Raw genomic sequence first — 15,322 nt, forward strand, 5'->3', positions numbered from 1 at the left:
TTCCCCACTCCTCCACATGAGCGGCGGAGGCTAATCTGGTGAACTGGATTTGCTTCCCCACTCCTACACACGAAGCCAGCTGGGTGACCTTGGGCAAGTTACAGCTCTGCTAGAGCTCTCTCAGCCCCACCTACCTCACAGGGTGATTGTAAGCTGGTTTGAGTCTCCCTTAAGTGGTAGAGAAAGTCGGCATATAAAAACCAACTCTTCCTCCTCTTCTTCAAAATATGCATTTTCCAATGCAAGCTTACAACGGTTATGGCGACTGCCCTTCAGTGATCCAGGGGAGAAAATGTCAAGAGTCTTTCCTCAGCAACAGCCTAGCAGTAATACTGGCAACCTCGCTGACAGTTCCAGAGCTTTCACGGGCAATGGTGCCCATCAGAGCTTCAGAGGGAAAAAAAACAAATCTGACGGATCGTATTTACTAAGAAAAGAGAGAGGGAATGTTATCAGAGCAGAAATAAAATCCACATCCTACCCCGTCTATTAGCCTAGCCTATCTAACGCTGTTTGACGGGAAACCCCTCCAAAATGACAACACCCTGCTCTGTTTGTTTAAAATTAACACACTGTGATAGAAGGCCTGGCGGGAGCATGCCGAGGCAACCCTGCCAGCAGCAACAGAAGCAGACTCAGCAGGAAACGATGGGGGCAGGAGGAGAGAACACTTCCTTGGCTGAGCAAACTTTTGCAGCAGACAGACGTGGGTTAGAATCCAAACTCCAAACCCAAGGGCTAATCTGCACGTTTTTGTAGGTGCGGGAATGTTTCTTAAGTTCAGCAGTAATGGGGGTCCTGCTGGGGAGTCAGATTTTCTTACCTGCAAAATGGCCACAATTCAATGCTTGAATCTCACCCTGTCCGAGATGGCACAGAGAAGCACCCCACACGTTTACAGAGAATCGGCGGTGGCCACCAGCACTAGAAACCTTGCATGCGCATGGGGCTCTCGGCCACAGCAAATAAGCCTCACAGACATGCGACTGCGTTTTGGACAGTTATAACATTACTGGTACACCACCATCATCACGGCCTAGTCAGAAGTGGTTATACACAGCGACAGGAAACACCAGTTGGTTCAAATCCAACTGACTGGATAAGGTGGAACCGATCGCATCCTGCCCGTGCTGCAAGGGATTCACTGGCTACCAGTTTGTTTTGGAGTGACATTTATCATGCAAGAGCCCCGTGGCGCAGAGTGGTAAGCTGCAGTACTGCAGTCAAAAGCTCTGCTCATGACCTGAGTTCGATCCCAATGGAAGCTGGTTTCAGGTAGCCGGCTCAAGGTTGACTCAGCCTTTCCATCCTTCTGAGGTCGGTCAAATGAGTACCCAGCTTGCTGGGGGTAAAGGGAAGATGACTGGGGAAGGCATTGGCAAACCACCCCGTAAACAAAGTCTGCCTAGAAAACGTCGGGATGTGATGTCACCCCATGGTCAGGAATGACCCGGTGCTTGCACAGGGGACCTTTACCTTTTTTTACCTGGTCCCGTAGCTGGCGAGATCTCTTCCAGAGCAGCGATCCACCCAGTAGCCGGAGGCTGTGGTGTCTTCAGGGCAACACTAAGATCACAGTCTGGGGTTTTCTAGGTATGAGTTTTCAGGTGTAACAGGGACATACTGGTCCCTATGAACTGGTTGACAGGCCTGGATGGCCCCTTGCTAGACCGATTTCATCAGATCTCGGGCCCTAAGCAACCCAAAGGGTTTTCAAAGTAAGAGACATTCAGAGGCGGTTTGCCATTGCCTACCTCTGCCTAGCGACTTAGGATTTCCTTGGTGGTCTCCCATCCAAGTACTAACCAGGGCTAACCCTGCGGAGCTGCCAAGATCTGATGAGAACCGGTGGCCTAGGCTATCTAATCAGGTCAGTATGTATTTTACCAATGTGGTGGTACATCATTAAAAAGGGGCTAATGGTTAGCTACCTAATTTTTGATGATGATTATTTTTTACCCTGGGCCCTGGAGAGCCAGCATGGTATAGTGGTTAAGAGTGGTGGTTTGGAGCAGCGGACTCTGATTTGGAGAACTGGGTTTGATTCCCCACTCCTCCACATGAGTGACGGAGGCTAATCTGGTGAACTGGATTTGTTTCCCCACTCCAACACACGAAGCCAGCTGGGTGACCTTAGGCTAGTTGCACTCTCTCAGCCCCACCTACCTCACTGGGTGTTTGTTGTGGGGAGGGGAAGAGAAGGTGATTGTAAGCCTGTTTGAGTCTCCCTTAAGTGGTGAGAAAGTCGGCATATAAAAACCAACTCTTCTTCTTCTTCTAGAAGAGGAGTTTGGTTTTTCTACCATAGGCACCAAAGCGTCTTGGATACCTTTAGCTGGATCACGCGCCACTTTGGTAACATTTCAAAAATCGAATCACACAAGACAAGACAAATCGCACTGGGGGTTCATGCATCAGTCTCATTGTACCCCAGGCTGGTAAGGAATTGATAAAACATTTCATGCCGATCCATTATTCAAACATTATGGGAAACACAAGGAATCCAGCAACAGGGAAGCAGCCATGGAACCAAGCCAGTAACATATGAATTGACTCGCAGACACCCTAGGTATGGCTCAGGGAGGAAACTGCATCTCCTCTGTCGAGTGAATTGCATCTTATATTTGGGAAGCCATTGTCCTTCCACAAGAGAAACTTCCTCAACAACAGGAATAGCCTTAAATCCTTATCAGAGGGGACAGCCGGAGAAACAGAGGGACTGAAACCTGCAGAGTGCCTCTGTTTCGTCTCTGCGCATGCATGGGTGTGCATTTCTAGGATGAATTATACGCAAAAATGAAATTGCAGGAGCTGTCAGGGCATGAAGGATGCCCCCACGATCCAGCCTCGTTCACTCAGGATAGGACAGGCCGGGCCGCTGTGAGCAATATAGGGATTTACACATCTCAAAATGAAGCTAATATAAAAATCAATTACTGAAACATACCGCATGTCAACCCTGGGATTGCTGTGGAGAATGAACTATTACCGCTCGCCGCACAGATTGATCGGGAAAGCATGCTGCCTGCTCATCAACCACACGCCCCATGATTCCCAGACTGGGGAAGCAGGGTTTTTTTTTGGGGGGGGGGGGACCATGCATCAGTCTATAGGGCTCTGAAGCAGCAGCTTAATAGTGTCCCCCCCTGCTCAAACTGACCTCATGGCCGTGAGTGGCGGGAGGGGCAGGAATCACTGATTCGCAGAGAATTTTAGGTAGCACAGAGGTTGCACACAAAAGGGAAACGGGGCCCCTTTGCAATTAAAGAGCATGCTGCGGTCTCATTGATCACTTTCATTGATTGAGCAGAAGGAAACACAAGATGACCTGGGGGTGGGGGTCAACTCCGGCAACCCCCCCTTTCTTCCTCAGGTACCCGCAAAGCCTCCCCCTGCTGACTTGTCAAATTACTTGTCAATTGCTGATCTGGCCTCTATTATGCCAGTGACCTGCACCAAGCACGGGGTTACCATGCCTGCCTGCAGGAATCCCTAATGGGCTATTATACAATTCAGGACAGATTAATATTGATAAGTTGTCAAATTGATTCTCAAAAGTAAGTGTGTGGGGCACGGGTGCAAGAATGTCAAGGAAAACAGGGAACGGAGAATCAGGTTTTTGTTGCCTTTAGGGTTACGAAGGCACAAGGAATCAGAGCGCGCATTTCTTGGGGGCTCTGCAGGTGAGCGGGTAAATATTCATGCAACATATTCAGGATGGAAGGTAGTCGTCGATTCTGCTTGCTTGGCAGGACAGAATTAACACAAGAGGTGGATTTCCCCCCATCCCTGATAGCTTCCATTCTGAGAACGTTGGTGTGACGGACTAAGGGTTAATGTGGCTGTGGCTCAGTGGTAGAGCCTCTGCTTGGCATGCAGAAGGTCCCAGGTTCAATCCCTGGAATCTCCAGTTAAAGGGACTAGGCAAGTAGGTGACGCGAAAGACCTCTGCCTGAGACCCTGGAGAGCCGCTGCCGGACTGAGTAGACAATACTGACTTTGATGGACCAAGGGTCTGATTCAGTAGAAGGCAGTTTCATGTGTCTGTCAGTGACTGTACGTGAGAGGGACATAGTGGGAGTGGGCAGAGCTTAAAAGACTATGATCTGCAGGGGGGGAAAGGTTTTTTTTTTACTCTGGGTTCCGGTGTGATGGGTTGGACCTGGTGTGACTGGGGGAAAAAACAGAAGGGTGACGAAAGAGAGAGTTTGGGAAGAAAAAAAGGTCCCTACTCTAGTCATGGGAGGAGGAATAGTCTCTGAGGAAAGAAGTATTCCTGGCCCAAGTATTGTGAGAGAAATAGGAAGGAAGAAGGGAGAATCTCCATACTTCCTAGTTTTAGGCACCAGATAATATACATGAACCTCTGTGTGCAGGTTCTGGGACTAAGCTACCTTAAAGGGTTGGAAATCTGGGTTGAGTAAAATAACATCTGTGCTGTACTTGTTGAGTAACTCATTATTTATACCAGAAAACCTGTACCTTTCCTTAATACTAGTTTTTCCTCCAATACCTTTTCCTGTGAGGTATAATAAAATTCTGTTATTTTATTGCTGAACTGAATAAAGCCTCTGGCGTCTCAATTATCTGAGTAGGAGGTGAGGGAGAGTTTCCCCCCCTCGTCACCGTTGGCCTCATACATGGAGGAAAAACTGAACTGTAGGCCTTGAAAGATCTTGATGTATGAACTCAGGAATCACGACAATGGTAAACAAACTCCGACTCCTTCTCTGTCCGTTTCCAATCTGTTTAGTACATTTACACCAAAAGGGTTCCTCCAGCTGGGGGAACGGGAAATGTAGGACAAAGGCAAACATAAACATGCTTTTGAAGGGAAATATTTATAGCTTGCATGCCTTAATATTGTCTGATTTCTTGGTCTACTGGATGTTGGGAGTCATGGCAACATTTTTTCTCAGGTTACATTTGCTGGGGACTTTGGGGGTTCCCTGTTGCCCCTTCCAATCAATGCTGATGGCAATATCTCTTTATATCTGATAGTGTGGTTAACCTTTTGATCATGAGATATCAAAATAATAAAAATGATGTAATTCTAAGACTTGGGAAGTAAGACAACCACCTAATTTGGAGTACTGTTTTCAGTTTTGGGCACTTCAGAGTTCATAAAGGAGAGCTGGCAAGCTAGGTAAAGATCAGAAGAGAGCTATGAGAGGGATAAACGATATGGCAGCTAAATCCTACAAACAACAAGTAAAGAAATGGAGTGTATTTGGATTAGATAAAAGGTGACTTAAATTATGCCTTACAATTTTATTCTTTGCTATTACAGTGCCATGGTAGAGGGGCTAACTCTTTAAACATGGGGGGGTTAATTCCTCCATTTCTAAATAGTTGGTCTCTCTATCATGCTACTTCAATAACAGAAAAGTATTAAAGTGTACAGTGAATTGTATTTAATTCTCACTTAAGATAGGACAGCCCTGACCTGGAGTGCTAGGATAGCCTGATCCTGTCCGATCTAGGATCAACTCTGGTCAGTATTTGGATGGGAGACCACCAAGGACTACCAGGGCACTATGAAGAGGCAGGCAATGGCAAACCAGCTCTGAACATCTCTTGCCTTGAAAACCCTATGGGATTGCCATAAGTAGATTGCGACTTGACGGCCAAAAAAAACAAAGGACAAGAAACAATGTGCTGATATTTAAGAAAGTAGATTTAGCACAAACATTGTTAAATGCCTCCTAACATTTTCAAAAAGAAGTTTATCAGCGAGATGAGCTTCCCAAGGGAGAGTACTGCATCTTCTCCCATAAAGAATTTCAAGGGAAAGGTTGGTGTTTTCAGGGAAGGCAGCCGGGATTGAAATTGAAGGGCCCATTATTCGTGTGCAGAAAATTCCAGGTATCTTCACTGAAAGCTTTTTCTGTGATTTTTTTTGGATCACAGGCAACCAGTGTGGAGAAAGAAACCCCTCTGTCTGGGACCTTAGGGATGTTTAGGGCTGTGCAAAACCTGCTTGGCTTGCATCGCCACCAAAAGGGTGTTTAAATCTAAACCTGGGAGCAAAAAAGGGAACCTGGCTAGAAGCAAACGCTTATCGAGCCAAAAGAGAAGACAAGGTAAACAAGCAGCAGAAAGGATGAGAAGTTAATTCAATTTTTTCTCTTTTTTTAAAAAAAAAAGCCTTTTAGCGCAAAGTAATGTAAATTGTTATTAGTAGACGGTTGGAATTATTTATTAAAATGCCTTTGCCCATAACCTGATAGTCTCTTCTAATTGACTTTCACACAAACTGAAAATTTGAAACTTGTCTGCTGAGGCAGAACAGTGTATGTTGGCTTATTTTTCCTGCTGGTTACAGTCTCCCCCACCCCTCCCACAATATATGCTATATAATTAAAGAAAGCAAATCATTCTTTCTACAACATTTATACAAGCAAGAGTTTATTTATATTCTAACGGAGTGTGAGCAACTGCGTGTGATGTAGTAGTAGGAGGTTCGCTCTGGCAGGCCCTGCATGCTGTTAGCCCTCTGGAATATTTAACAGTGCGGCATTTAACATGTAAAATATTTTAAGGAAATGAACCAATTTTACCAAGGAATGGCAGTCAAGCAGAGACATTTATGATACCCTAGGTAATTGGAGAGATGCACGCGTGCTCCTCTCAACTCCAAAAACACAGCCTAGGCTTGGACGCTTTAAATCAAAAAGCAATTTCAGTCCGTAATGCTCAAATAAATAATTAAATACATTCTATCTCCTGCAGTATTGCTTCTATTTATTCTAACCCCTGTGACAGCGCACCCCCAATAACCTTAAAATAACAGACCGCCACCCAGCAAAGCGCTTGGAAATGTTTACAACTGGACTTCTCGCCCTGATACTACTATGTAACTCTGTACGGCGTCAGTGGTGAAAAACCAAGCTGGGGACAGCTGGGTTATGTCTTAGAGAGGTCAGATATTGCCTACTCCTCTCTGACAACGCTAGATTGTTGTTGATATTAAAGCCATAAATTGTTTCTCTCCATCAGCTGCCCTCCCGACGAGGACACTTCGCGCCCAGGTGAGTTTGAGCTGTACTGACATGAGACAAACAGTGCTGATTGAAAATTGACCTCCCGGGGCGGCTATGAATTCCTCATGGGGTCGGAACACAGAGTGGCATGAATCTTGCGCATGGGCAGAGTGAATGGGACAAGGCATTGTGATGTGAATGGCTGTAAGATGCTTCAGTGTTGGCACAATAAACAGTACTGGGTTAGCAGTTCATCCCTTAGGCAGCAGCTTTTTTTTTTGGGAGCAGGATACTCTGATCAATAGGGAAAACACGGAGGTTGAATACACTGCAGCCAAGTATGACCTGGATAGCCCAGGCTATCCCGATCTCATCAGATCTCAAAAGCTAAGCAGGGTCAGTCCTGGTTAGTATTTGGATGAGAGACCACCAAGGAAGTCCAGGGTTGCTATTCAGAGACAGGCGATGGCAAACCACCTCTGATCGTCTCTTGCCTTGACAACCCTAGGGGGTCGCCGTGGGTCAGCTGCGACTTGACAGCACTTTCCACAACCACCAAGTATGGTTACTTCGCATCCATCAAATGAAAATTTGAAGTCAGGTTTTGGAGTTGGTTTTTTAACCACTCTTAACATTAACCTTGGTTTCACGTGATGTATGAACACAGAGAAGACAAAAGTCACTGGAAAAGACAGTCACGCTAGGAAAAGTTGAGGGCAGCAGGAAAAGAGGAAGACCCAACAAGAGATGGATTGACTCAATAAAGGAAGTCACAGCCCTCATTTTGCAAGATCTGAGCAAGGCTGTCAAAGATAGGACATTGTGGAGGACATTGATTCATAGGGTCGCCAAGAGTCGGAAGCGACTTGATGGCACTTAACAGAACACACATGAACACAGACATCCTGGCTTAATCCTGCCTTGGCAACACCTTCACACGCTATAGAGAAAAGGCAATAAAACCCAGCATTGACCAAGGCAAACTGGCTTATGGGTGATCGTCTGCCAACTGAATTCTGGTTTCACAAACTAACCAGAACTGAAATAAGCTATGGTTCACGGGAAGTCTGAACTGGGCCATAGAAACAGAATGCAAGAACATAGCTAGTGTTCCCAATTGGTTTCACAAACTCAACCCCAGCGCCCGCTGCCCTATCCTATAAAAAGCATTATTCAAAATAGGAATTTGCATGACTCACTAAAGAAGATAATAACAATAAAATTTCAAAACAGTAACAATTAATTACACATCTATTCAAAATCAAATTAAAACGTTTTAGTTGAAAGTTATTCAACAAAACTGACGAACTTAATCCGGTGGTACCAGCTCTTCAAAGTCTGGAAAAATATTCTGATAGTTTCCACCAAATTAGCCAGGAGGGTGCCATAGTGTGATCTACTGTAAATTAGTGAACAGCACAGTTGAAGGGCCTCACCTCTAGCGCGCCCCTTGCCTCTTAGTGCCCCCCTAGGTAATCCCACCGACCCCTAGGGCGTGGTACTACCCACTTTGGGAACCACTGTTTTAGACTGACTTGGGAGATTTCTTCCAGTTCTGAGATCCAGAATAAACCACCCACTTCTGCCCAAGCCAATTAGCAGTGAAACTACTGGTTGGCTCAATCAAAGAATCCATCTAGTTGATGGATTCTGTGTCTCTAAGGGGGAAGCAGGAGAGGAAGTAGGCAACACAGAAGCAAAATCCCTCGCTCAGGGTCAAACTGCAGGCAGCAGCGGGAGGAGAACCTGGGTACTTTTTATTATTCCTAGTTCATTTCCCCAGACAGGGCATAAGGCTGCAGTCTACTGTATACATTGGGAGCAGCTTCTGCAGAGTTAAGTTTCCACTTCACCGAAAGCCTGCCGAGATCCAGGTGAAGTAACCATCCATTTCTAAACCCTCCCACGCCCCCAGCCCTTCTTGAAATAATAAGGTATCTATTGTGAAACAGCATGCCCTATCTCAGGAGGTTTTGCATTTCTAGTTTTTAAGATGATTTACTATGACAGCTTAGCACAGCAGGAAAGGAAAGAGGAAGGAGGGGGAAAACAGAGAAAGACTCCATGTCCTTAAGGCAACAAAATTATGCAGCCCTGATTTCCAAAGAACAAGGTCTCCTTTTTTGGATCATTCCTGGTAGTCAAAACCCCACAGTCCTCTCTTAACAAGAAATCTCTCTTTCTGGCCCAAGGCACTCTGCTGTGGTCAAGAGGCCAAAATAAAAGACAATAAAATCAAAAGGTAGGAGCTTCAAACAGGCTGCAAGCTGTTAGCCTACTGGGCCAAGCAGTTGAGGAGTTGACAATTAAAGCCTGCCTGCTGGGAAAACATAGTTCTGGCTTGTCAAAGGCTAGAGAGTGTACCTGGCAGGTCAATTTTTGTGGAAGTATGTTATAAAAACGTACTGTCTGGACTTCTAAGGAGCTGGACTGTTCTGTTACGGGATGCTGATCAAGGTCTACGAGGTATTCTGGAACAATGACTATACCCTTCAGCATTAGGAATATTCAGTCATGCTGAGATGATGCCCTGTCAAGTCTCAGAAGCTAAGCAGGGTTGGCCCTGGTTAGTGCTTGGACGGGAGACCACCAAGGAAGTCCAGGGTTGCTCTGCAGGAGCAGGCGATGGCAAAACAACTCTGTTCATCTTTTGCCTTGAAAACCCTACAGGGTCACCAAAGGTTGGCTGCAATTTGATGGCACTTTCCCCCTCCATACAAACCAACAACTCAATTTCAAACCAGTAGTGACCAAGGGTTATGAATCCAGCGGTTGTACTTTTATACGGGGCAGAGCTACACCCCTTCAGGATTATTGGAAGAAAGCTGTGACGGTTCAACCTCCTTGAAATCAAACACTGACATTCTAAAAATTATAATATAACATTATATAACATGCTAAAAATTATAATGTAGCATTTGTAGCTGGTTTTGTTAACTACAATATGTACTAATTATGATTTGTTATAATTTCTCAATTCCCACACAAACCGGGATTTGTTTCCTACATCTAGTAGATTAACCGGAGTTTGTTGCACAAACCGTGGTTTAAACAGACTGCGCTTTACTGTCCCATCTGTATGTGGTCCAACAGTACCCGCAAGAGATTCCAAGGCCCCACTGACATACTCAGTGGGGAACTCTAGAGATGAAGGCAGTTCCCACCACAAGTGTTCCCAAGATTCTGAGTGAGTACTAATGGGATAGGAAGTTGCGTTCCACAGAGACTTCCTCAGTACTATGACTTATGAGCATTTGGGAGTTTACAATTCAGCCAACCTTCTTTCCCATCTTCCCAGAGGTAAAAAGCTTGTCTTTCAGACAGCAAAAGGGGAGGTGGGGGGAGAGAGAGCGACTGTGAAAGAGAGACTGTCTGAGCGCAACATGTGTGAGAAAGCTGGATGCCAAAACAAACAGCCTTTTCTTATTTGTTCATTGATTTATTTGTGGGGGGGATGCCTGTAAAGGGCCTCCGAACTGAATGCCTCCCTCCCTTCGCACCAGGAAGAAATGTCTGCAGCGAGACAAACAGAGCCTCACGCCAACAAGTGGCAATTCATCACCACCTCAGACGGTACTTTTATACTGAATTATTATTTCCTTGCAGGGAGTGAGGCTGAAGAGGGGAGAGGACGGCATCAGCTCAAAGCCCTTTTCACCAAGTCCATTTCACAGCTACGGCCAACCGACATCACATAGGCTCAAGACACCAACTGGGATTTGCATATAGGAAGCTGCTTCATATGGATGTGATTTGGTTTGGCTGACTATATATATATATATATATATATATATATATATATATATAATTTTGTAAGGCTAAAATTGTGGTGCAGAGTGGTAAGCTGCAGAACTGCAGTCAAAAGTTCTGCTCACGACTTGAGTTCGATCCCGATGGAAGTCGGTTTCAGGTAGCCGGCTCAAGGTTGACTCAGCCTTCCATCCTTCCAAGGTCAGTAAAATGAGTACCCAGCTTGCTGGAGGTAAAGTGTAGAGGACTGGGGAAGGCACTGGCAAACCACCCTGTAAACATAGTCTGCCTAGTAAATGTCGGGATGTGACGTCACCCCATGGGTCAGGAATGACCCAGTGTTTGCACAGGGGACTACCTTTACCTTTACCTTCCTGCTTTAGTAGGGCACTCAGCAAAACCATAAAGTTTCTGCTCATGGGGGGGCATGTGCTGGCTATGCGAAGCCCAGTTCCCTCTAATGTAGGGTTGCCAACCTCCAGGTGGGGCCGGGATATCTCCCGCTGTTACAATTGATCTCCAGACTACAGAGATCAGTGCCCCTGGAGAAAATGGCGGCTTTGGAAGGTAGACTCTATGGCATTGTACCCTGATGAGTTCTCACCTCTCCCCAAACCCTGCCCTACACAGGCTCCACCCACAAAATCTCCAGATATTTCCCAACCTAGAGCTGGCAATCTTATAAGGCAATACAGCTGGGTGGTTGACGGATGGTGCATCTCTAAATTCCCACCCCCACACTCACACACACGCTTTCAGATGAAAAACAACAGCATTAACCAAGTACCAGGGAAAGCTTGTGTCTTTAAACTGCCTACCTTTAGTTGCTGCAGGTGAGAAGAGCTTCTCCGAGCCTTCGGAAGCCTGAAAACAAGCAGACGAAAGAAGGTTACCAAGTTGGAATTAAAATTCAGCATCTCCAAACAGCAATAACAAAAAAAAAAAACAAATCAGTTTAAGGAGAAAGACTGCAGTAATGTGTCACACCTGGAGGGTGCAATGTTGTGCCATTAAAAAGGGAACCAAGGACAGAGGAAGGGGGTGTGTGGAAGAGCATGAAAACAGGGCCCCAACACATATCCCCCCTGCCTACATAGGCGACCGTGCACTGCGCCAGCTATTTCGTTCACCACCCTTCCCCGAGAAAGCCCAAACGAAACGGCCATCAAGGTGACGCCACAGCCGTTTCAAAGCCTCTCATTTTGAAACTGATCCTCACCAAATCTGTGGAAGATGTTGCATGCAAGGACCGACTGGGTGATGCTGATACAACGGCAGGCACAAAGAAAGAATGTTTTGTACCGAGTCGCACATCCCGCCCATACCCCGCTTTGGGCTTAGCCGATTATTAAGTAAAGCTGCTTCCCTCCTGTTTATATCCAGGCTGCATTCTGCTTTTTGAACTCCATCCACGCTGTACTTCTGCCCTGGGAAGTAGTTAAGAAATCCAATTAACCTAAACCTTGTAAACAGCTTCACGGTAATCGGGGTCACTGGGTTTCAGCCAGGATGATAACAACATACGCTGGAGAGTGGGGAAATCCATGTAAATAAAGCTTTATTTCTAAATCAACCCAAGCTCCCTTCCCTGCCCGGTAAAACAGAAGGGCCTCCGCATGCACAAGCAGGTAGGACTACATCAAATCACTCGGCAAGCTTGTCGTCCCAAATTTAAGACACACAGTAGCAGAAGGGACATGCAGATAAGACTCCTCTTTTCCTAGCATCAATGTGAAGATCATGACATTTCTCTGCGATACGGATGTTTCCAAGAGAAAGCGGCAGAGATCTGTTAAGAAGGAGAACCTAAACAGGAAAGGCACGGACGCATAAAGCCAGACTGTATGAGTTGCTCAGCTTTGCAAAAATAATAATAATAATTCAGCTCATGGCTCAGCTAAGTTGATTTTCTTTCCAACAGCATTGATTTTATTCTGTTGCTCTTTGGGAAGCGTGCATTATAAAGTGCCTTATGAATTGTACTGCAACACTACATATTTCATAGCGAGAGATTTAGAAGGCAAAATAAACACTGGAGAAACCTAACCAGATTTGCTACAAACGCAGGCCCTGACCCAAAAGGATCACAAGAATCAATGGGAGCTTTTTTCCCCCATCTGGCTTTGGGTGTGTGTCTTTTACAGGCAGTGAAGAAGACTACCCTCTGTCAGAAGGACTCCTGACAGACAAGAGGTTACAAGCAGAGGGAGCTAACTGAATCCAGCTGCATTTACCCAAAAAGAAAAAAAAAGAAAAAAGGAAGACCCAACCGGGCAGATGAAGAGACAGAATCCGCATGATAAATAAGGAAATTCTGAGCCATATGTTTTCCACAAAGGTTGCCTCTGGTCATTGAACAAAATAACCCTCGAAATCCTTTGGGAGACGCCGCATCTCATGCAGACACAATTCTGCTTTGGGTTATTATGCTTAAATCACCTTTTGCTGGAGGAGTGAAACAGAGGGCAGACATCATTTCTAGGCTAGCCTTTGGTTATTTATTTAACAAACACCCATCCTGCGATGCCAGCTAGCATATAAAATAGCTCCTGCAAGGTATTTTCCCCCCCACACACTGTAAAACAAACAACTCCCCCCCACCCAACACACACACACACAGTAGAAATATGCTGTTTCTTTACTGACAAATCACGGAGCACAAACACGGCATCTGAATTATAGTACTGCTCGAAGGAAGAGCCAGGACTAGCACCGCTGGGTTTTCCTTGTTTTGGGTTCGTACATAAATATCTTCCAATACCAGATGGACTGAAACCCTAATCCCATACTAATGCCAGGCACCAAGCTCCGTCAGATGTTTGTTCAGCCTAAATAAATGTGATGCAGGGACAAACCCGCCCTGTTTCCCTAGCCACTTGCCCACTTGATATGTGGCTACTAAGAGACAGTATTGCTGCCAGCTCCCGTCCCCCTCCCGAGCCTGCACCGTGGAGTGTGTGCGCATAGATTGTTAAAAAAAATTCAGCTTCCATACATGAAGAAGAGTTGGTTTTTATATGCCGACTTTCTCTACCACTTAAGGGAGAATCAAACCGGTTTACAATCACCTTCCCCTCCCCACAAGAGACACCCTGTGAGGTAGGTGAGGCTGAGAGAGCGTGACTAGACCAAGGTCACCCAGCTGGCTTCATGTGTAGGAGTGGGGAAACAAATCCAGTTCACCAGCTTATCCTCCGCCGTTCATGTGGAGGAGTAGGGAATCAAACCCGGTTCTCCAGATCAGAGTCCACCGCTCCAAACCACTGCTCTTAACCACTACACCACGCTGTCTACCCTGGACTTCCTTGGTTGTCTCCCATCCAAGAACTTAATGTGGCTGATCCCATTTCAAGCTCTGATGAGATGAGGCTAGGCTGGGCTATTAGGTTGCTATAATATGGTGATGGAAAGAGCTGTCATGTCACAGTAAACATATGGCGATCCCACAAGAGACCTTCAGAGATGGTTTGCCATTGGTTGCCTCTGTGTATCAACCCTGGACTTCTTTGGTGGTCTCCTGTCTACGTACTAACCAGGGCCAACTCTGATTAGCTTCAGAGAGCTGATGAGATCAAGCTAGCCTGCGATATAGGCCTAAAGGGGGGCAGACAGTAGTCAATTATGTATTATGGTTTTTTCCAGCAGAAAAGAGAACAATTCTGCATCTTTCCACCCCTGGCACTGTTCCATCTTGGGCTGAACCTGCCTACAGTACAAAGCGAAGGGCTTTCCTTGCCTTCTGTTCTGGATCGCGGTGTCCCCCCTTTCCCCCTCCTCTGCCAACTACCTGGAGCAGTATCATAAAATGAAGCACAGGGCACAGAATTGACTTTGTGTACCCCCCTCCAGTCTTTTGGTGCTTGTATGAGGATGATTTTCCCCATCACTGCCTGATACAGGCAGACAAGCCCAGCCTGAAGCTGAGAGGCGGAAGACACTTCTACTCTTGCTTGTATATTTGGTGCCTGTCTTTTCCCCTTGACTGCTCCTTTCTTTCATCCTGTGTTAGATATATCAGAGCCAGAGGAAGATATGTTTTACTAAAGCTGTCACTATTGTTAAAAGAAAAGCAACTCCCCAACTTCTCCCCCCCCCCCCCCCGCTTGCTAGATTTTTTTTAAGCTTCAGGATTGTTTCCTCTTGGGAAAGAAAGGGCAAGACCGAAAAAAACCCAAATATTGTGAAATTGTTTAACGGCTGCCTTCAATACACCCCCCTCCCCGATCAACCTGCACCAAACTTTAAAGAAAAATCTAGCATTTTTTAAAGGGCTTGCAGGGTTGGAATAACCTCCTTCTCTTTTGAGTTTGTTTCTCAGAGCATCTAACTTCTTTCAGTCCTGCATTAGTTTTGATCTTCCTTTCTTGCTGTCTCCTTTTGATTCCTACAGAGCAAGGAACCACCTGCATAGGGGTCTCAGCTCCAATATGGATTTGGAAACACTGGGAACTGGGTCCATTTTTATACTTCCCTCCCCTGTTACTTCTTGGACACGTAAAGTTCTCCCCTGTGATCCTGCTGGTCCCTACCTAGGCAAACACACAGCAAACCAGCAAGGGTTTTTTTCAGCTCTCCCCACCAGGTTATCA

General features: G+C 45.9%; 1 protein-coding gene across 14 annotated transcripts in view; it reads right to left on the bottom strand.

Moving 5' to 3' along the window:
* FBRSL1 (fibrosin like 1) overlaps positions 1-15,322 on the bottom strand; it is an 823,361-nt gene that overhangs the window by 78,509 nt on the left and 729,530 nt on the right. For all 14 annotated transcript variants that reach the window (XM_056859856.1, XM_056859849.1, XM_056859860.1 and 11 more), the window contains one exon: positions 11,552-11,597. In XM_056859856.1, coding sequence (XP_056715834.1) covers positions 11,552-11,597 — 46 coding nt within the window. The remainder of the gene's footprint in view (positions 1-11,551; positions 11,598-15,322) is intronic.

This window comes from Euleptes europaea, chromosome 13 (assembly GCF_029931775.1).
Source record: "Euleptes europaea isolate rEulEur1 chromosome 13, rEulEur1.hap1, whole genome shotgun sequence".
Taxonomy (NCBI): Eukaryota; Metazoa; Chordata; class Lepidosauria; order Squamata; family Sphaerodactylidae; genus Euleptes; species Euleptes europaea.